Genomic DNA, 21487 nt, shown 5'->3' on the forward strand with positions numbered 1-21487 from the left:
ACAGCAAAAAACGAAAAATATACTTTATTCAATTATTCAAGAATTTTTTTGTGGAACTGATGTGATCACTGTTTTAATCTCAGTGTAAGGCTTCAGTCCATCTTCGCCATATTCTCTAGAGATTCCTGAACCTTTATAACCTGCAATTCGAAATATTTAATGAATTTGCTTAGGTAAATTGTGCACTGTTATGCAGTTTTTACCTCCAAAAGGTGCCTGGGGACTCAGGGCCAAGTATGTATTAATCCAAACTGTGCCCACTCTAAGACCTTGCATAATGTGGTTGACTTTATCAATGTCTTTCGAGAAGATTCCAGCAGCGATGCCATATTCGGTTTTGTTGGCTCGTTCAATTAGTTCATCCAACGTTTTGAATTTCATCAATTGTTGGACTGGTCCGAATATCTACTCAAATTATTCTCATGTGATTATGATTAGAATTGTAAACTTACTTCTTTGGAAGCAACCACGTGATGATCTTGAATATCTGCCAAAACTGTGGGTTGCACGTAGTACCCCAAGTCGCCGTGTCTACTTCCTCCATAGACCAATTTTGCTCCTTGAGACACCCCCTCTTTAACTAGCCCTAAAATTTTACTCATCTGTGTCTGGTCAATCTGTTTTATATATTTTGGACAGTCAATTGAAGAACCTAATAAATTTAATTTAGCACCTGGGGACCTTGTTGAGTGTCCGAATGGAAGGGGTTGCCCAGTTTGCGTTTTTTAGCCAATTCAACTGACCTTTCAACAAATTCATCATAAATGGACTCATGGATAAAAGTCCGGGAACCATTACCGCAAGTTTGACCTATATAGGTACATAAACTTTAAAATCACAGTCTGGACAGTGAACAAATTGGTACCTTGATGGAAAAAGCTCGCAAAATGTGCCATTTCAACAGCTTTTGCGATATCTGCGTCTGGTAAAACAATTACAGGACTTTTTCCCCCCAACTCTAACGTAACCCTCTTCAAATTATTAATTCCAGCTTGCTGCTGCACGAGCTTTCCCGTCTCACATGACCCAGTGAAAGAGATTTTATCCACCTTTAGTTACCCACATTAACAACTCGCAATGGAAAAAATAATAAATATTACGTTAGAATGGGAAGTTAACGCAACACCAGCATCCTGAAACCCCGGAACAATGTTGATTACACCTGGAGGAAAACCAGCTTCTTTGACAAGCTCCCCCAGGTGAAGAGTGGACAACGGAGACTGTTGTGGCGGTTTTAGTATTAGAGTACATCCTAAAACTGTAATACAAAGCCTGGGTTGACTTGACATTACTCTTTAAGTACCAGTAGCAACAGCAGGTCCAATTTTAGCGGTAGCCATGTAAAAAGGCAAGGACCGTCCATTGAAATGGTTTTTCCGTAGTTTTTATCCGCCCAACCGGCCATATAACGCAATAATTTGGCCGCCCATAGAACGTCACCGTTCAGACAATCGTGGTATGGTTTTCCGGTATCCACAGTTTCAAGACTCTAAATAATTGTCATTTTAATCATGGATGTACTTTGGAGTTGAGTAACATAAACCAGAACACTTACAGCCAAATATTGGGCATCCCTCTCAACTAATTCAGTCAATCTGAAAAGCAATTTTCCCCTCTCGGATGCATCCAAGGTTCTCCAAGGCGATCAAAAACGAAACGCTTCATTGGCAGCTCGAACAGCTTTATCTACCACACACACACACCTTATAAATCCATCCAATTCTAATACCAAACTCACCTATGTCAGTTTTACCACCATGTTGGATTTCTGCTAAAATTTTCTCATTGGCGGGGTTGAAGGTAGGAAATGTGGCCCCTGAATCCGATTTGTGCCACTCATTGTTAATAAAAATCTAATTGCCCCCAAAATTAACATTTTTGTCAAGATATACAACGTTTTGGCTTACCCCTGTAGATACTATTTCAGGAAACTCAATATGTTTAGGTACGGATTTAGTCGAAAAATTTCTGGACTTTGCTAGGATAAGTTTGATAGTACGCAAACTATTCATTTTTACTGCTCAGTACTACTCAGTAGGTACTTTTACTAAAATATTAAAATGATAAGAACGAAATTTAGTTACAAATAAATTAACTTACACTACAATGATAAAGTAAAAAAAGTCCAATACATTGTTCGTTATCGGTATTACTTGATATAAGACAACATAAGGCATTTACGAATATTCTACCGGTAGATACCTGTTTAACCTATAGCGTTCGAATATTGTTTTTTGTAACTACCATTGCCGTTCTGAAATTTTACCCATATACCGAATATATGTACCCGGTTTATGATTTATGGATCGAGAAGTTCCGTCGGTAAATTAAGAAAAAAGTGACTTTTGACAGGTTTTCCGTTAAAATTTAGAATCAACCTCAAAAATTAGTTTATGGTTGACGGTTTGGCGGTTTGTTCCACAGTTTAGCTAGCTTATGAGGATGACCTGTTAATTAAAATGGATATTGGAATTGTTCTGTTTGCGAGATGGAGGGAGAGTATGCGAATATTATAAAACATTTCAACAATAAACATCTGGATGCCAGATGTCAAAGACATATCAGGAACAGGCATACCAATCGCGTTCTAAAATTCTTTCCACCGTAATGAACCAGATCCTTAAAAGTTACACCGATTGTGGTAAACGGTGGAATTTTCGTAAATGCCTATAGTGATGCAAGTTTTTTTTGGTTAGGTCAAAAATTAAGTAAACATGTAAAGTAGTATTGCCAAATATTATTATGGTGCGGTTATAAAAAAAAAATCATGCTCTGCTTATGTGACAGTTTATAAGATAAAATCCTATAATAAATTGTCAAATTAACTACCTTTCATTCTCTCATAAAGCTGATCTAATTAGTAGTCGCAATGAGTAGTTTACGTGTCGTTAAAATCGCTCTGGTATCGTCCAGAAGATTTTCAAGTGCTCCTGTCCCCAAACCGATTGAAAGCCCTGAAATTCTACATACAGGAGTAAGTCAAAATAATCACATCAAAAACTGTACTTGACTTAATTATTATAGATTTTTATTAACAATGAGTGGTACAAATCCGAGTCAGGGGCCACTTTCACCACCCTCCATCCCGCTAATGAAAAACCTATAGCTGAAATTCAACATGGGGGCAAAGCCGATATAGGTAAAAATTTGTGTTTAGTTACAGAAGAGTAGATTTTAAAGCGATTTCATAAGGCAGATAAGGCTGTTAAAGCTGCCAATGAAGCCTTTCGTTTAGGCTCACCCTGGAGAACTTTGGACGCTTCTGAAAGGGGTAAATTGCTTTTTTAAGTTGGCTGAACTGATCGAGAGAGATGCCCAATATTTAGCCGTAAGTCAATTTTAATAGTATCTAGGAAAATTTCCCAAAATGAATTTTGTGTAGAGCCTTGAAACCCTAGACAATGGAAAACCTTTCAATGAATCCTTCTACGGTGACATACCATGGTCAGCTAAAGTGCTACGGTATATGGCCGGATGGGCGGACAAAAACCATGGAAAAACCATTCCAATGGACGGTCCCTATTTGGCTTACACCAGACACGAACCCGTTGGAGTTTGCGGTGCCATCACCCCTTGGAACGTACCCTTATTTATGGCTGCTGCTAAAATTGCTCCTGCTATTGCCACTGGTGCTTTCCAAGACATATTTTTGATACTCAATTTTAACAGTTTTATTGCAGGAAATACTGTGGTGCTGAAACCAGCAGAGCAAACCCCTCTCACCACCTTGTACCTGGCCGAGCTTATTAAGGAGGCTGGTTTTCCTCCAGGTGTAGTAAACATCGTGCCTGGATTTGGGGATGCTGGTGCTGCCTTAACTGCCCACCCAAATGTTTGTATTACTTTTACTTTCGCTTACATTTTAAAGCATCTATTTAAAACAAAGGTGGATAAAATCTCGTTTACTGGGTCTTCAGAGGTGGGGATGTTGATACAGCAACAAGCTGGTGTTAACAATCTAAAGAGAGTTACCTTAGAACTGGGTGGGAAAAGTCCTGCCATCATTTTATCTGATTGCGACATGGAAAAAACTGTGGAAACTGCTCATTTTTCAGTGTTTTTCAATCAAGGTACCGAAAAATAAGATAAAACAAATAGGCAAAAAAATAGTTTAAAACTTTCTTAGGTCAAGCGTGTGCCGCTGGTTCACGAGCGTTCATCGAAGAGTCTATTTACGACGAATTCGTGGAAAGATCGGTAGAGTTGGCTAAAAAACGCAAGTTGGGCAACCCCTTCCATCTGGACACTCAGCAAGGTCCTCAGGTGCTATTCAATCTTTCAACGTTTGATTAAAATTACCATTTAAATTCCACACAGATCGACCAAACCCAAATGAACAAAATTTTAGGATTAGTGAAAGAGGGAGTGTCTCAAGGAGCTAAATTAGCTTGTGGAGGAGGCAGACATGGGGAACAAGGTTATTACGTTGAGCCTACAGTTCTGAAGGATGTGGAAGATCACCACGTAGTTGCTATAGAAGAAGTAAGCTAGATTGAAACCGTTAAATCACACGTGACTAAAACTTGTTTAGATATTCGGGCCAGTTCAGCAATTAATGAAGTTCAAAAGTTTCGATGAACTGATTGAACGCGCCAACAACACCAAATACGGTTTGGCTGCTGGAATATTCTCCAAAGATATTGACAAAGTCAACTACCTAATGCAAAGTCTCAGAGCAGGGACAATTTGGGTGAATACATTCTTTGCATTGAGCCCTCAAGCACCATTTGGAGGTTCAAGACCAAGTTAAAGATTAAAAATACTATTCACTTAAATGAATTAAACTTTTATAGGTTTTAAGAATTCTGGACTGGGCAGAGAGTATGGGATTAAACCCTACACCGAGGTTAAAACTGTAATTACGTCAGTTCCACAGAAAAATTCTTAATAAATTATTTTAACTGAGAATCTTTTTTTTTCTCCTCTGCATCTTATAAGTCCAAAAACAATAATAAAAATTATTATTATATATAAAATTGGTTTAAAAAGTATATTGAGATAACATTACATATAATTGCATACACTCTATAATCACAAAAATATTGCTTTGGTAAAACATACAACATTTCAACAGGTAACCATTTTTTTTGGCAACTGATATGTTCATAAATATAAAATCCCTTCTCCTCCACTCCGGTTCAAGAATATAAAATAACCATTTTTAATATAGATATCAAGGCACTTTCACCCTTTCGTCATAAATTCAATATTTCAATGACACTCCCTATGAACACTAACTTGGGTCACTGGAGTATTCTGACTGTGACAGCTTTTTGGAAGTTCCTCCTGTGAGTGTGAAGGGCTTTCCAAAGGTGGTGTAGACTGGGAAGGTGCCCCATGAAAACCTTCTGCATCTACCAAAAACATTCACTCAAGAACAACACTTACATTTTATACAAAGTAATTTTTATTACAACTGAAGTCAGGAACTTGGATATAAAAGGATTAAAATAGGACATCATACTTTTGGGAGGTGCCAGGACTGCCACTTGTGGCTTTTTCTACAACAGTTTAACAGTTTAAAAAATTAAAATATTAGAATCTTACCAGTTTCTGCACATATTTGAGTGCAGTAGGTCTCCCTAATGATATGACAGTTTTCCAGGTTGATTTTCATAAATTTCTGACCAAAAACAAAATACCCAAACCCTCCACCTATAACTGCAGAGATTAAAATCCATGCATCATATAACATAACTGACAGCATGATTATGTAGCCTAAAGTCTGTAGCACAAGCCATAAGGACACTTCAGAACCAAATAGAAAAGCCCTATTAGAAAATTGAAGGGTAATTCATAAAGTAGGTCAGTAATACAGCATTGGCAAACCTATCAAAAAATGTGATGTTTAGAGGGTTTCTAGTGTTAGTGATGGTTTGTGCCAATAAAGAAGCACTTTCAGTGGGGCATAGCAGCTTGATTTGTTTGGCTCTTATCTTCAGTTCCCTCTGTTTGCTTTTGGTTTGTAAATACCTAAAACGTAAGTCAGTTGATTGAGTAATAGAAGAATGCTTTTGTTAGCTAGTGTAACACTTCTGAAAACTTTGTTGTTTTGTTATCTTAATGTACTCTGATTCAGCTTCCAAACAATACCTACTAATCTACAGATTAAAAAATATGATAATTACCTTAAAAACTCAAATATAAAGGACAAACACCCCACAAAAACACAGGCACCCACCAAACCACTTGTGGTTTTAACATCAATGCCTTTGATCAAGAAAACCCCCAAATCAACGCCAAAAAAGAACGACTGATGGTTCATTTCTTTTGTGTTGACGACCAACTGTTACTTAAACCACCTTCACTTGCGGCCCATTCTATCACCGAGATCAAATTTATCACGGTTTTTGCTTTATTAGTGTTTTGAAATTTAATTAGAAGGTCAGTGAAGTAATCAAAAAAACAGCTGGTTTTCACATTGACAGTGACAGACCACGCGAGTTGGTAGGGAGAGGTTTTTCTCTTTCTAATGCATACAGAAAGAGAGATAATCAATCCGACAACTGACATTGACAGCACACCGGTGTTTATTTCAGTTTGTTTGGAAATGTGACGTCACTTGTTGGCCAGCTAAAAGTGCTTAAGTCTAATTAAACGGAATTTTTAACTAATTTAAGCGAGATTTTGTTGACGAGCACAGCAGAGTTACTTGAGGAGCATATTTGAACAAATATGGATGGAAAAATATTGTGCTACTAAAACCTAAAGTTGTGCTATTTTATTTCTTTACAAACAACTGACTTGCTTAAATATTAATTCTGATCGTTTAAGCGATTTAGGACAATTAGGTGAACTCGCCTAGCATACATAACCATTTTTGAGACTTAAAAGTTCTGTAATACACATTTTTTTAAAGAGAATTAGTAAGTAAATCCGTAATGGTACTACTACTACTACAAACAAATAGTCAGTGAGTGCATAAAAAAAATGAAGAACTACGAGCGGGTTCTCCCTTCTCTGAAGAATTAATTCATGTTTCAGTGTAGTAGCGGGTCGCGGTACCGCAGTATTATACAAGATGCGAAGGTACTGCGGACGTTAAAGTGGCACTTTCCAATTATCGGAACCCGGGACGGTGCTCGTTTGTTTTTTATGTGAAAGTCGATTTCAGGTTCTGCACGTGCTTAAATTATTATATATTATTTTGTTTATTTTTCGGGCATCTATAATTTTTTAATAATGCTTTCCAGGACGAATTTGGTGGTGATGGTGCAACTGGTATTTGTGATGTTTGGATATTTTTTAGTGTCTGGTAAGTTGTCACACTGCAAGAGATTGTAACTGTATAATATGTAATTTGTGATGATTGCTTTGCATAATAATGGCGTTTGAGGTGTGTGTGTATCAACAAATCAGCAGTCACACGACTATAGTCAGAAGAAGTTTTAAGGTTTTACCAACATGGGCGAGGAAAACGAGTTACATTGAATTCAGCGTCAAAGAAATGGGTGAAGGTTGTCAAAGATTAATTTATACAGTCTTATGAATGCGCTTTACTCTGTGTAAAAGCCTTATATTGCTGAAGAGTATACAGGCAATTTGACCATCTTAAGAGGATTTTTTTTTTAAATTTAAACCTAAAAAAGCTTAAATTATTCGTAATTAAATTTGAAATTATAATGTATATTTGTGTTGCAAAACCGCCGCTGTCGGTTTTGGTCAATTAAGCGCTCGTGTCGCTTGTAATCAAAACAAAGTCATTAAATACTGGCAAGTTCCTAAGTCACTGAAAAATATCAAATCAAAATCATTTAAATTAAAAAAAAAAAAAATACAATTAAAAAGCGACGCTTCTACAAACGGCGGTCTCAGTTTTATTTCTAATCAATTCCTTGTAGCTGAATTTAATTAAAATAGGATTCTGACCGAAATTGCTTATAGACCAGTTTGGCGACATCATCTTTCGATTACTGTATATAAAATATACCTGGTTTGGGGTACAAAATATTATTCATTACTAAAGCTGGCATCGCGTTGCCATTTCACTTTGTGGACAATTTCCCATTTAGTGGCTTTTGTTATTAAATTTTCTGTTAAGTCAAAAAGTCACTGTAACAAGAACAAAGTTGGTTTGGTGGAGAAAAACACACGCTAAAATTCTGGCAAACGTTTCCACTTTTGTTCCTCTCTCAACTTATACTTATAAAGCCAAAATCCTTAGAGCAATTTCCTAATCTGTTCCAGTTTATTTTGGCCACGTGTCTGACCTTATTAAGGGTAGGATGTACGCTCTCCCTAAAAAGTTTCCCCCTATCTTTTTAGGCGACGTTTTTAAATTCCTGCTAGCTCGTGTGTGTATTGTTTGCAGATTATAGGATTGCCCATATAATTTCGTGTTATCTATGTATAGATGCCCTACCTTAGACGAATGATATTTTCCTTCAAGGTGTGTTTTGAATAGGATTCGCGCTTTGGGTATTCTTATTAATATCATTCTTCGGCAGATTAGAAACAAGTGAAAGTCATCTTTAGTGTGTATATGCATCATTACAAACTGTAAACATCTTCAAGTAATTAATGTTAAATCAATCACTAGTAAGGTCAGTTATTGACTGAAAAAGTATTGATTTCTATATTACATAAAATCAAATTCCCCAGGTTTTCCACCAGAATAAAGTTTCCTATTGAGTTGATTTACACGTAAATAAATAATCGGGATAAATCCAACACAACTTTGCCGCACATATTGCCCAAGCGAACGGTGATTTATCAAAATATTGCACTTTACGGTATGTTGAGGTGTAAAATGTGAAGCAACTTTGGACAAATTGGACTATTTTTCAGTTGTTTGGTTATCTTGAACATTGAGGTTGTGTAAAAAGCTGACAGGGTACGAACCAAGTTATGCAAGGTTTTTCGTATCCATACGCGACTTTTTTTTGACTCACAGTATATAATTACTAATTTTATGGAGTGTAATTGTAATTAAATACTTTCAACATGACCGCGCACTTGTATGTGTGTAAACGCGTGCACGCCTCTGGGGCAATAAAAATATGACACGAGTTACCACTGTTTTTCGTATATCACTTTCCTTGACATAGTCTATAATATTCATAGTGGTTCGGGTATTATCCGCCCAGCTTATCTACATAAATTTACTATTATTGTCGCTTGACATGTGCGTTTTGTTAGTAATGTTGAATGATTGAAAAGTTCAAGGCAAAATACGAGGTGTGTCTTAAAAATGCAAAAATGTTTTCAAAACTGACATATATTGCCTTCTTTCCTACCAAAAAATGCAGCACTGTTGTAGTTTGTGATTGGTCAAAAAAAAATCACAAACTGTGATGACATTAACTGTGACGTTATATTGAAATTCACTTATGTTTTAAATTAGTTTTCAAGATTTTCTTTGATATTCCTAATTGCTGTGCATTGGAAAAAACTTTGATAGGAAATTTGTCAGTACAGCCATAGTAACAAAATTCACATTGATATAATTTTTTTGGCATATGCAATAATATCCGTAACATAGAAGACACACCTAAGGTAGTAAATTGTATGGGCAACACGCATGAAATAGTTAACTATACCATTTACAACCCATAATTTCGGTCTTGATAATTGAACAGTCAGTGATTTATTGGCGTTTGATCGAGTAAGACACCGGAGGGAAAGCTGGCTTTCCTTATGTTTTCTACAATGTTGCAGGTGCTTCAGCACTTGTTTATGTAATAAATAACTAAACTGTTATTTATAAATTCATCAGATAAGAAAAAACTGAAGTTTTGAACTGAAATCCGGTGAAAGGTGTGAACAACCAAACCAGGAAAACATAACTTTGATGACTTGAAAGATAAAACCAGTCAAGTTCAAGCGGATATATCATGCAATACTAAATCAAATTGATGATTATCTAAGCCCCTGTGTGTACGTAATAGTGCGTATAGTGAAGAATGTATTTTTGAAAAAATGCGCGTTACGCAATAATGGATTCATACGTAATAATCATAATTAACTACTCTAGAGCATATAACAATGTCAAATAAACGACACCAAAAACATAGTAATATGTGTGTAATAAATAAAGTCTGGTTATTAATCACATTAATCTATTAAATGCTAGAAGTTTACAACTGGAGGTTTTGTTTCAATTGTTCTGGCCCGATTAGCAGCATCTGTAAAGTTTTTACGAGGTTTTTGTGGTTTAAAACGCGGATTAATTTAATTAGTTCTACAAAAAACTATTTTTAACAATGTTACTATTAATAACTTTACCAAGATATGGTCTCTAGTATTTTTAAAATATTCTTGCAAAATTTCAGACACTTCTAGAAGCCTCTGACAACTTTAGAGTCTTCAGCAGTTTTTAGTAGCATTTTAAAAATATTCTTGGGAAACTTAGGACACTTGTAGAAGCCTCTGGAAACTTTTAGGAGGATTTCAGCAGTCTTTAGTGGTCTCTCTCTCTAGAGGAAAACTCTGGATAATCGTTCTTAAGGGTAGTACATTCACATTCTGTAACTAATATTATCATTTATTTAGACAGTCCCAGTGAAACAAACTATATCGATTGAACAGTAAAAGGAGCGTTCTATAATTTATTGGCGTATTTCCAGCTTTATAAAAGTCTAAAAACTCGCTCCTATGGAGAGATAGTCTCACATCAACAAACGTACGCCCTAAAGGCTTTTTATACTGAACTTTTACTCCTTTTTAGGTACAATTTATCCAATTTGTTCAACATTGAATGCAACCTTGCTAAACCGCCAACACTAGAAAAATTAAGATGTAAATATTAGAGAAACATTTGGATGGAAGCTGTTAGCATCACAACGATAAATTCTTGGTAGTTCTCGATCGTGTAAGTCAGAGGTCACAAACGTTTCGAAAATAGACATTAACACTTCTTCAAACTGATCAGTGGGCAGAGGAAGGTTGATATGCAGATTGTATCTACTGTTTAGAGAGTGGTTTTATTATTCAGGAAGCGTTTATTGTTCATTTAACCTGACTGATTTTACGAAATCGTAGTTGGTCGATAAATCACAATTTTTGGGTATTTGGGCAGTTACGGACCTGAAATTTTCATACTAGAAACTTATCAGAAAAGACCTCAAAAACCTGACTGATTTTACAAAATCGTAGTTGGTCGATTATAGTTCACAATTTTTGTTTTTAAAAGGGTTAAATTTATATTTTTGTTTTTACAGAGTTTGTTATTACATCTTTTAGCTATAGAATAATATACAGTGCTTTGCACTTATCATGCTTATTCAACAGTGGTTTTACAATGAACAATTTCCACATAATCAACGTTTCAGACAGACAGAGAGGCAATTTAATAATCGTACACTCTCTGTTTAGTAATCGCATCGCAGTACACACAGGTTGGTAAACCTGATGCGTTTACGTATACTCCGTTAAGTAGTGTTGGTCGGGTTGCATAAACGATTAATTTTCTTCGGCCTTTTTCAAGGTCCTGGACGTGGAATTATGCGAAACGTTTAGCGAAAACTGTCAAGAAAACAAACATTTTGAAATCGTCCAATTATTGCGCAAAACTGTAGTAAATATAAGGAGGTTGTTGTTGAAAGAGGGTCTTTGTATGCGATTACCTTCTTCCGTCACTAATTGTAGTTTCCACTCACCTGGCCGAGCTCAAAGTCACGGGATTTTTCTTTTCAACTGATGTTGAATGCGTGTATACAAGCCGCTCTGGAATTACTAACTGGCTGAAAAACCGGTTTTGTTAATTATCTAATTAAACAATTGGTCTGGAAGTTGGTTACGTCTTCGGGGGTGGATATGTGCTCGTGTATTGTTGTTTTAATTGCGTTGTCAGAAGCAACCCATCCCGGTTGGCTGGTTGAATTAAAATTCTTTTTAAATAGTCAGTTTGAATGGAAATTATTCGGTGAACGGGCTAACTTTTGCGGCTGTGGAAGTTGGGTCCGACTGACGATAACTTTTCTCCAGATAGTTCCACAAATTCCAACCGCATCCTCCAATATACTTATTTTATCTAAAATACCACACACTCCTACGTATACAATAACCTTTCAGTCCAAAAATATCAAGTATGGTAATTTAAAAAGTACAGAATGATTACTAACTTTGTGTCATATAGCTTTTTTGATCCACCCAGCATACCTTCAGGTCCTGGACTACAACTTTCGTATTTGACATTTTTTAAGAGCAAATCACCCTGTACAGATCTTTCATCTTCTACTCCACATAATCTAACCAACACACGACAATCTGGTTGATGTAAATTGCGTGTTTGCATTGTTTATTACGTGTTAATGCATCGGGATGTGGGCACAACGCCATTGTTGTGTAATTATTATTATTATTACTGGATCGAATAGCGTTCCTATTGGTTTTGACACAGATCCGAATTAATCGGCCTTGCATCGCTCTAAAATGATCAACCGGCACCAAATCGGCAGGATAAACGCTTAATTGGATTTCAAGTTTACGTTTATCAACCAGCAACTGAAACATATCAAAATAACTTCTTATTCAAAGTGTACTTTACATGAATAACTCTCGTTATGCATTTCTATTATGCTCCCCTTTACTTTTAGTAATACTTTAAGGACTAACTTTGTTCTGGCGCCAAAGTCCTCTCCTTTCATTTCAGTATTTAGGTACAGAAGAGACGACTTGAATACATAACAATATACCGAATGTATAGAGGAGTTCTCCCTTTTGGATGGTATATAAGTTCTATAAGTTATTATTCCTTCACCATTATGTAAATATAATAAAAGCACCCGAGATCTTTAAATAAAATAAACCAAAAACTTACCACAAGTTACTGATTTGTTCTGGAAGCATCTCAAAGTTTGATTTTAAGCATTCAACACCTTTTACAGCCATTTTGGGAGACGGTAACATCAAAAAAATCGCAAACTATTTGCGGTTTCAGATTTGAATGTTTAACCTACAAGAAATACGGTATAACAACAGCTTTGGGGTTCATATTTGATGAGTATACATTACCGTGGTTTTCAGAGCGAAAAAAAACCCAAACTTTTAAAGAAGCCCACAAATGAAAAACAATTTCAAGAAAACGAAATGAATTTTATAATAATTGACAAATGACAGTGGACAGAACTGGGTGTACGAATAGGTGCGCTTACAGCAATTTCGTAAGCGCTTTAAGCGTAGACAAATTAATGAGGTTTTCAATTAGCAATAACTGTATTTCTTTATTAAAATATAAAAATGCATGACAATACACTATACATTTTCAAAAATTAGAAATGAAAAACAAAAACTGCAAATAATTTGTATCGAACCACAAATCATAACTAACGGTTTCTTGACAACTGACAGAAAACCGGTTGCAATATGTAGGACCAAAGTTGCTTGTGTGCTTATAGCATTTTTGTAAGCGCTTCAATTGTATTACCAGTTAAATTGCTAATGTAATAAGCCCCCTGTTGTGATTTAAAAGCGCAAAACCAAGCCCCGAATAAAAATTCATGTCAATGTATAGACACTTGCTTGTTTGTATTATTTATGCCCTATTGAATTGTCTGAAAAAAATCATCACGCTTACGATTTGCCATTCAATTCATAATCAGTAAAGAATGGTTAATCCTGCTCTATATGTACACATCAAAACTCGTTTTATTCCCTTTGTGGTAATAAAATGAAACGCTGCGGAAAGTGTCAGTCACCAGGGGAAGAAACAATTTAAGTAGGAAAACTTAAAAAGCTTCGTGGAGTACTTTACAAGAATCAGTTACAAGACATAAACTAACTGACAGAAATAACAAAGTTTCTGAGAAAGTTCTTTAGAACTGGATAATTTTGATTGACTGGGCAATTACAGAATTTCTTTAACTAATTATAAGGTTTTTGCCAGTGCATTATCCACTGAGTGCGTTTAACATATAATATACAGACAAATTGCTGTATTGGTGTCGAGACCTTGCTTTTGCGAAATTAATTATGTTTCATAAACTTTTTTAGGGTCAAAGAGAAACAATAAAACTGGTCACAGTCTGCAGTCGGATCGTGTAATGACTAATACTGTTAACGGCCATTAGACTGGTCTCACGCTATTCATTTTAGGGGCGCATTGAGAACTGCGGACAAGGTTGCGCGACCCATTTTTATTCTAGTCAAAAAGTGCGGCAAATGGCGGCAATTTGATATTTTTTCTACCATTTTTAAAGGAGCTTCTCCGATGCTCAAGACACAGTTCCCGTAACGGTAACGCGGCTCATCCATTCCGTCCTGGATGCCGCTTAAAATAATGGCACAATTTGTTTAGTCGGAATTACATAAAATCCCATCGTTTACTTGAATTTTTTATATTTTTCACCCCGGGCTCGTTTCGGTGCGTGGGATAATAAAAGTGAAGTGTTGTACGCTTTATTGTTGGAGGCAATTCCATTAACCGCGACCAAATTCAACGCTTATGATTGCCGGTAATAATAAAATTTTTGTGGATTTTCAGATGGTCTGGAACAGAAATCTAGGACAAAACGGCCTAGGGCGCCTTCACCCGACCCAGAAAACGACGTAGACAGCGAGTTTGATGAACGCAACAACGATCTGAGCACTAATTTCTTACCTCCAGGGTTTCTCAGCCCATCGGTTTTGGAATATTTCGAGTTGGGAAAATCTATTCCAGGTGAGGCACATAAATCGTTTTCTTCTTTGGTCTAAAAATGGCGCAGGAAACGCCTCCTACTAAACAACACGACTGACAGATGACAAGTATGGCCGTGTTAGCAAGTATAGTAAGCGCTTAAAGCATATGACAAAATGCTTAATTAGTTAACAAAGCATTTTTCAGCTTGTTCATTTCAAATGAAAACCTGACATTAAACAACTTGACCAAATAACATTTAAAAATAAATAAATCAGTCGTTCCCATTATTGTTCCTTTTCCGTTTGCTAAAGTTTACGGGACATTAACTCTACACGACCTTAGCCTTATAAAAAAATTGACATTTATTTTCTGAATTTTCTAAAAATGTCTTGAATTGATTGAATTGTGTTATAAATGTAAATAAAAAGAATAAAAACAATTTTAATAGCCATTTTAACCTTGCTCCATATGTTAGTCTTTTAGTGGTCAATGGTTGTTGATTAAACTACTTAGCACACCTCTTACCATACAAAACGGTTATTTTTTCTCTATACATTATAAGGATAAATGCAGCCATTAAGGATGATGGCCGACAGATATATAATTTGTTTCTAATTGTACGGCACGGTAATTGAGTTGAAATGGTTTTATACAGTTTGCTCGGTCACGACTTTATATTGGATATCTGTGTCCGATCTGGTTATTGTGGTTTTTTCTGCATAACTTAGGTAAGATAATTATATAGGGTATACATATCATATATCTAGGAATTTTAGATACAAAACTGATGCAGGTAACCGTGTCAGGTATGCAAGATATTTATGTGGGCGAGTCTCGACTAGAGAGGTTTTTTAGGTACTTTTTGAAATTCAATATCTCGGGAACATGAGGAGCTAGAGAGGCCATTTTTAACTCATTTTGTAGTATTTTTTATGCTTTTTCGAATGACGTAGGAACGAATTTCCTGCGAATCTAAATAAAAGAGCTACGATTTTTCAAAAAGTCAAAAAATTCAATTTTTGTCAAAAGTGCAATTTTGGCAAATTTTTATTTTGCTCCATAAGGGTTCTAATGCACAGCAACGGATATATTTATACCAAAGGACCTCAAATTAAGGGAAATAACCACTTTGAACCTTTCAAAAATTCGAAAAATGCCATTTTTTGTCAAAATTTTCAATTTTTTTTTTTGCTCCATAAGGGTTCCAATGCACAGTAAAGGGCACATTTATAACTAAAAACCTTAAATTAAGTGAAATAAGCACAAAAAAAACACTTTAAAATTTTTCACTTTTCAAAAAAATTGAAAGAATGGGGGGGTACTAGAGAGGTTTTTTAGGTACTTTTTGAAATTCAATATCTCGGGAACATGAGAAGCTAGAGAGGCCATTTTTAACTCATTTTGTAGTATTTTTTATGCTTTTTCGAATGGCGTAGGAACGAATTTCCTGCGAATCTAAATAAAAGAGCTACGATTTTTCAAAAAGTCAAAAAATTCAATTTTTGTCAAAAGTGCAATTTTGGCAAATTTTTATTTTGCTCCATAAGGGTTCTAATGCACAGCAACGGATATATTTATACCAAAGGACCTCAAATTAAGGGAAATAACCACTTTGAACCTTTCAAAAATTCGAAAAATGCCATTTTTTGTCAAAATTTTCAATTTTTTTTTTGCTCCATAAGGGTTCCAATGCACAGTAAAGGGCACATTTATAACTAAAAACCTTAAATTAAGTGAAATAAGCACAAAAAAAACACTTTAAAATTTTTCACTTTTCAAAAAAATTGAAAGAATGGGGGGGTACTAGAGAGGTTTTTTAGGTACTTTTTGAAATTCAATATCTCGGGAACATGAGGAGCTAGAAAGGCCATTTTTAACTCATTTTGTAGTATTTTTTATGCTTTTTCGAATGGCGTAGGAACAAATTTCCTGCGAATCTAAATAAAAGAGCTACGATTTTTCAAAAAGTCAAAAAATTCAATTTTTGTCAAAAGTGCAATTTTGGCAAATTTTTATTTTGCTCCATAAGGGTTCTAATGCGCAGCAACGGATATATTTATACCAAAGGACCTCAAATTAAGGGAAATAACCACTTTGAACCTTTCAAAAATTCGAAAAATGCCATTTTTTGTTAAAATTTTCAATTTTTTTTTTTGCTCCATAAGGGTTCCAATGCACAGTAAAGGGCACATTTATAACTAAAAACCTTAAATTAAGTGAAATAAGCACAAAAAAAACACTTTAAAATTTTTCACTTTTCAAAAAAATTGAAAGAATGGGGGGGTACTAGAGAGGTTTTTTAGGTACTTTTTGAAATTCAATATCTCGGGAACATGAGGAGCTAGAAAGGCCATTTTTAACTCATTTTGTAGTATTTTTTATGCTTTTTCGAATGGCGTAGGAACGAATTTCCTGCGAATCTAAATAAAAGAGCTACGATTTTTCAAAAAGTCAAAAAATTCAATTTTTGTCAAAAGTGCAATTTTGGCAAATTTTTATTTTGCTCCATAAGGGTTCTAATGCACAGCAACGGAGATATTTATACCAAAGGACCTCAAATTAAGGGAAATAACCACTTTGAACCTTTCAAAAATTCGAAAAATGCCATTTTTTGTCAAAATTTTCAATTTTTTTTTTGCTCCATAAGGGTTCCAATGCACAGTAAAGGGCACATTTATAACTAAAAACCTTAAATTAAGTGAAATAAGCACAAAAAAAACACTTTAAAATTTTTCACTTTTCAAAAAAATTGAAAGAATGGGGGGGTACTAGAGAGGTTTTTTAGGTACTTTTTGAAATTCAATATCTCGGGAACATGAGGAGCTAGAAAGGCCATTTTTAACTCATTTTGTAGTATTTTTTATGCTTTTTCGAATGGCGTAGGAACGAATTTCCTGCGAATCTAAATAAAAGAGCTACGATTTTTCAAAAAGTCAAAAAATTCAATTTTTGTCAAAAGTGCAATTTTGGCAAATTTTTATTTTGCTCCATAAGGGTTCTAATGCGCAGCAACGGATATATTTATACCAAAGGACCTCAAATTAAGGGAAATAACCACTTTGAACCTTTCAAAAATTCGAAAAATGCCATTTTTTGTCAAAATTTTCAATTTTTTTTTTTGCTCCATAAGGGTTCCAATGCACAGTAAAGGGCACATTTATAACTAAAAACCTTAAATTAAGTGAAATAAGCACAAAAAAAACACTTTAAAATTTTTCACTTTTCAAAAAAATTGAAAGAATGGGGGGGTACTAGAGAGGTTTTTTAGGTACTTTTTGAAATTCAATATCTCGGGAACATGAGAAGCTAGAGAGGCCATTTTTAACTCATTTTGTAGTATTTTTTATGCTTTTTCGAATGGCGTAGGAACGAATTTCCTGCGAATCTAAATAAAAGAGCTACGATTTTTCAAAAAGTCAAAAAATTCAATTTTTGTCAAAAGTGCAATTTTGGCAAATTTTTATTTTGCTCCATAAGGGTTCTAATGCGCAGCAACGGATATATTTATACCAAAGGACCTCAAATTAAGGGAAATAACCACTTTGAACCTTTCAAAAATTCGAAAAATGCCATTTTTTGTCAAAATTTTCAATTTTTTTTTTTGCTCCATAAGGGTTCCAATGCACAGTAAAGGGCACATTTATAACTAAAAACCTTAAATTAAGTGAAATAAGCACAAAAAAAACACTTTAAAATTTTTCACTTTTCAAAAAAATTGAAAGAATGGGGGGGTACTAGAGAGGTTTTTTAGGTACTTTTTGAAATTCAATATCTCGGGAACATGAGAAGCTAGAGAGGCCATTTTTAACTCATTTTGTAGTATTTTTTATGCTTTTTCGAATGGCGTAGGAACGAATTTCCTGCGAATCTAAATAAAAGAGCTACGATTTTTCAAAAAGTCAAAAAATTCAATTTTTGTCAAAAGTGCAATTTTGGCAAATTTTTATTTTGCTCCATAAGGGTTCTAATGCGCAGCAACGGATATATTTATACCAAAGGACCTCAAATTAAGGGAAATAACCACTTTGAACCTTTCAAAAATTCGAAAAATGCCATTTTTTGTCAAAATTTTCAATTTTTTTTTTTGCTCCATAAGGGTTCCAATGCACAGTAAAGGGCACATTTATAACTAAAAACCTTAAATTAAGTGAAATAAGCACAAAAAAAACACTTTAAAATTTTTCACTTTTCAAAAAAATTGAAAGAATGGGGGGGTACTAGAGAGGTTTTTTAGGTACTTTTTGAAATTCAATATCTCGGGAACATGAGGAGCTAGAAAGGCCATTTTTAACTCATTTTGTAGTATTTTTTATGCTTTTTCGAATGGCGTAGGAACGAATTTCCTGCGAATCTAAATACAAGAGCTACGATTTTTCAAAAAGTCAAAAAATTCAATTTTTGTCAAAAGTGCAATTTTGGCAAATTTTTATTTTGCTCCATAAGGGTTCTAATGCACAGCAACGGATATATTTATACCAAAGGACCTCAAATTAAGGGAAATAACCACTTTGAACCTTTCAAAAATTCGAAAAATGCCATTTTTTGTCAAAATTTTCAATTTTTTTTTTTTCTCCATAAGGGTTCCAATGCACAGTAAAGGGCATATTTATACAAAAAAACCTTAAATTAAGTGAAATAAGCACAAAAAAAGCACTTTAAAATTTTTTACTTTTCAAAAAAATTTAAAGAATGGGGTCGTACCAATAGTAATTTTAGTGAGGCTAATAATTTTCTTGACAAGTGGTGCATGCGCCCCTAACTAGCACTGATTATTAATGTAAACTGTTTTCACTTAGGGAGGCCTGGAACAGACTATCCAGTATTAGGCAAAGTGCCCTACACCAACTTCTACTGCGACGAGCAATCATTCCCTGGATTCTACGCGGATCCGGAAACCCGTTGCCAGACTTGGCACTATTGCGACATTGACGGCCGTCAAACCAGTTTTCTATGTCCGAACGGAACGCAATTCAGTCAACTGGTCTTCGTTTGCGATTGGTGGTTCAACGTTAGATGCGATTTGAGCGAAAAGTTGAGTCGAATTTACCGTGTTCTGATTGGTTGATTAACCTGCATTGTTACAGGTTATACGTGATCAACAGCAGACTGTACGGACGACCCAAACTGGATCCTACTAAACCACATCGCAGCATCACTAAACAGTTACTGGAAGACATTTTTAATGAGGAGGATGATGAGTGACTTTTCAATAATGTTTGATCACTCTAGTGAGTTTGATATGCCATTTTAGTGTAGAGGTACAAACTGCACCTGTCAGGTGTAATTTATGAGGCTCCAAAACCATGTAACATTAATAATTTTAGTAGGTACATCCTTAACAGTACTCTAGAGACTTTGATGATTGTTGCAACTAAGCAAACTTTGTGGTAGTGTAAATTTGTTTAATATTATTGTTATACCGTTTAGTAATTAGTAAAAAAAAAACAAATAATCTTCCAAGATTTGATGTTCAATTAAAGGAGAAAAAAGTACTTTTTAGTTTTTTGAAAATCATCAAAATTAATCATCAACTCGGTATTGTAATTTTAGTTGGGACGCCCCTGATGACAGAGTACACACCCCCCGTGGGAATAGTCCTAATCAAATCGAGGCACGCCAATGAAACCAATCTCATCAACAACTCGTAAAATAAACTGTGCAGGGGCACAAAAAGACCGTTGCGATTACGAAAATTGAGAAAGTTGGAAAATACACGGAAAGTGCCTCTCCAAGTGCGATTTTCCGAATGATCGCGCCCACAATTTTCCTATGCCGGATGCGTTTTCATTAATTCGGTTTGGGATGATCCTTATATATACGCCTAATTTCCCTCGCGAGTAGCCCCCGAGTTTGATACAACTAGAATTCCAGCTTTTGCATTAGAGATTAGTTTATTATTGTTAGTTGCGTTATTCGGATGGAAATTTCCAATGTGAGGAAAGATTTTGCGCCACCTGTGGATTACCTTCGTCATTTTGAAGAGGAATGAAATTCTGCTCGTTTCTGGAATAAGCTGAAAATTGCCACGGTCTCTCTTTAAGAAAGATGTACCGGAAAGGCTGCGAACTGGAAGGAGCCAATCTATGCAACCAGTTTCACATCAAATAACGAAGATGAGTTTTCAGATTAAGATTTGCAAAATGACTGAGTTTCTGAGAAAAAAACTGTGATTTAATGGTGAATGATCTTTAAACGTTGTATTTGCCACAACAACTTTCAAATTACTACTTCAATTTTACTAAAATTATTGTCTTCCAAAGAGGAAGTGATTCGTAGGTTTATTTAGTAGTATTCGTTTAACAGACGCGAGCTGTTCAGAGTGACAGCTGCTACCGAAACACGTGATTATACAATTTAAACATTTACCACTGTCAAAATTTTATTTAGCAAATTTTCACTACTTAAATTACCTGTTTATGGTCACGTGACTAGTGTCACGTTGCCTTTACAATGCTGCCAACTCAAAAATTGCATTTTAGCTTTTACCACTGTCTAAATTAGTTTTAGCGAATTTTCACAGTTGAAATTATACTTTTATGATCACGTGACAGTACAGTGTTGTCAGCTCAGTGACTCAAGTGACTTGTAGTTGTTTTTGAAAGTTTTGCCTTCATAATGTAAATCGCATCACGTGACGTGTATTTTACCATTGAAACTTTGTTTTGTTTTAGATTTTCTTTACCAAACTCTCAACAGTATCAACGTTTGGTTATTGAATAAACAGCGTTGCCAAACCACAAAACACATGTTCTGATTTATAATAAAAATCACGATACAAAACTAATTTATTAAACCACAGGTGTGCTTAAAGATTATTGCCTCGGAAATTCACTGTTTAATGTAAAAAATACCCCGGAAAGGGAAATCAACAATACAATAATCCAATTAATTGCTCGTTAAATCGAATTAGATGGTTCTTTTAAACGT

The 21487-nt window shown here is 35.0% G+C and overlaps 3 protein-coding genes, 1 long non-coding RNA gene and 1 pseudogene across 10 annotated transcripts; 2 read left to right on the forward strand and 3 right to left on the reverse strand.

Moving 5' to 3' along the window:
- Positions 1–8: 8 nt before the first annotated feature.
- Positions 9–2312, reverse strand: LOC145735490 (aldehyde dehydrogenase, mitochondrial-like; annotated as a pseudogene). The gene is made up of 11 exons (XR_014179688.1): positions 2101–2312; positions 1908–2047; positions 1739–1853; positions 1556–1686; positions 1304–1489; positions 1101–1252; positions 866–1049; positions 674–810; positions 453–617; positions 204–405; positions 9–140 (listed from the first exon to the last, which is right to left on the reverse strand). The product of XR_014179688.1 is annotated as an aldehyde dehydrogenase, mitochondrial-like (transcript).
- Positions 2313–2638: 326 nt separating this feature from the next.
- LOC145735489 (aldehyde dehydrogenase, mitochondrial-like) lies at positions 2639–4908 on the forward strand. Its single transcript, XM_081989410.1, is given in 11 exon segments — positions 2639–2974; positions 3025–3139; positions 3197–3282; positions 3284–3328; positions 3383–3629; positions 3681–3832; positions 3887–4070; positions 4127–4263; positions 4318–4482; positions 4532–4733; positions 4794–4908. Coding segments are annotated over 11 exon segments (1533 nt in total). The 5' UTR covers positions 2639–2869; the 3' UTR covers positions 4889–4908.
- A 68-nt stretch (positions 4909–4976) lies between these two features.
- LOC145735493 (uncharacterized) lies at positions 4977–6433 on the reverse strand. Of its 3 annotated transcripts, XM_081989415.1 has the most exons (5): positions 6129–6433; positions 5830–5973; positions 5548–5771; positions 5415–5501; positions 5233–5354 (listed from the first exon to the last, which is right to left on the reverse strand). In XM_081989415.1, the coding sequence occupies exons 1-4, from the start codon at positions 6263–6265 to the stop codon at positions 5446–5448; spliced, it is 561 nt and encodes a 186-aa protein (XP_081845541.1). In that variant the 5' UTR covers positions 6266–6433; the 3' UTR covers positions 5233–5354; positions 5415–5445. The 3 variants fall into 3 exon arrangements, with proteins under 3 accessions (XP_081845540.1, XP_081845539.1, XP_081845541.1); XM_081989414.1 differs by lacking the exon at positions 5415–5501 and having other exon boundaries at positions 4977–5348; XM_081989413.1 differs by lacking the exon at positions 5415–5501 and having other exon boundaries at positions 4977–5354; positions 6129–6427.
- Positions 6434–6965: 532 nt separating this feature from the next.
- LOC145735495 (uncharacterized) lies at positions 6966–20052 on the forward strand. The gene is made up of 4 exons (XM_081989417.1): positions 6966–7255; positions 14423–14599; positions 19357–19591; positions 19645–20052. The coding sequence occupies exons 1-4, from the start codon at positions 7183–7185 to the stop codon at positions 19760–19762; spliced, it is 603 nt and encodes a 200-aa protein (XP_081845543.1). The 5' UTR covers positions 6966–7182; the 3' UTR covers positions 19763–20052.
- Positions 10474–19397, reverse strand: LOC145735497 (uncharacterized). Of its 4 annotated transcripts, none has more exons than XR_014179691.1 (7): positions 19262–19397; positions 12955–15398; positions 12761–12895; positions 12556–12678; positions 12063–12444; positions 11739–11971; positions 10474–11681 (listed from the first exon to the last, which is right to left on the reverse strand). It is a non-coding gene; the product is annotated as an uncharacterized LOC145735497 (long non-coding RNA). The 4 variants fall into 4 exon arrangements; XR_014179692.1 differs by having other exon boundaries at positions 10474–11025; positions 11598–11971; XR_014179690.1 differs by having other exon boundaries at positions 10474–11463; positions 11598–11971.
- Positions 20053–21487: the final 1435 nt, after the last annotated feature.

This window comes from Ips typographus, linkage group LG11, assembly GCF_016097725.1.
Source record: "Ips typographus isolate SLU linkage group LG11, UJ_Ityp_2.0, whole genome shotgun sequence".
Taxonomy (NCBI): domain Eukaryota; kingdom Metazoa; phylum Arthropoda; class Insecta; order Coleoptera; family Curculionidae; genus Ips; species Ips typographus.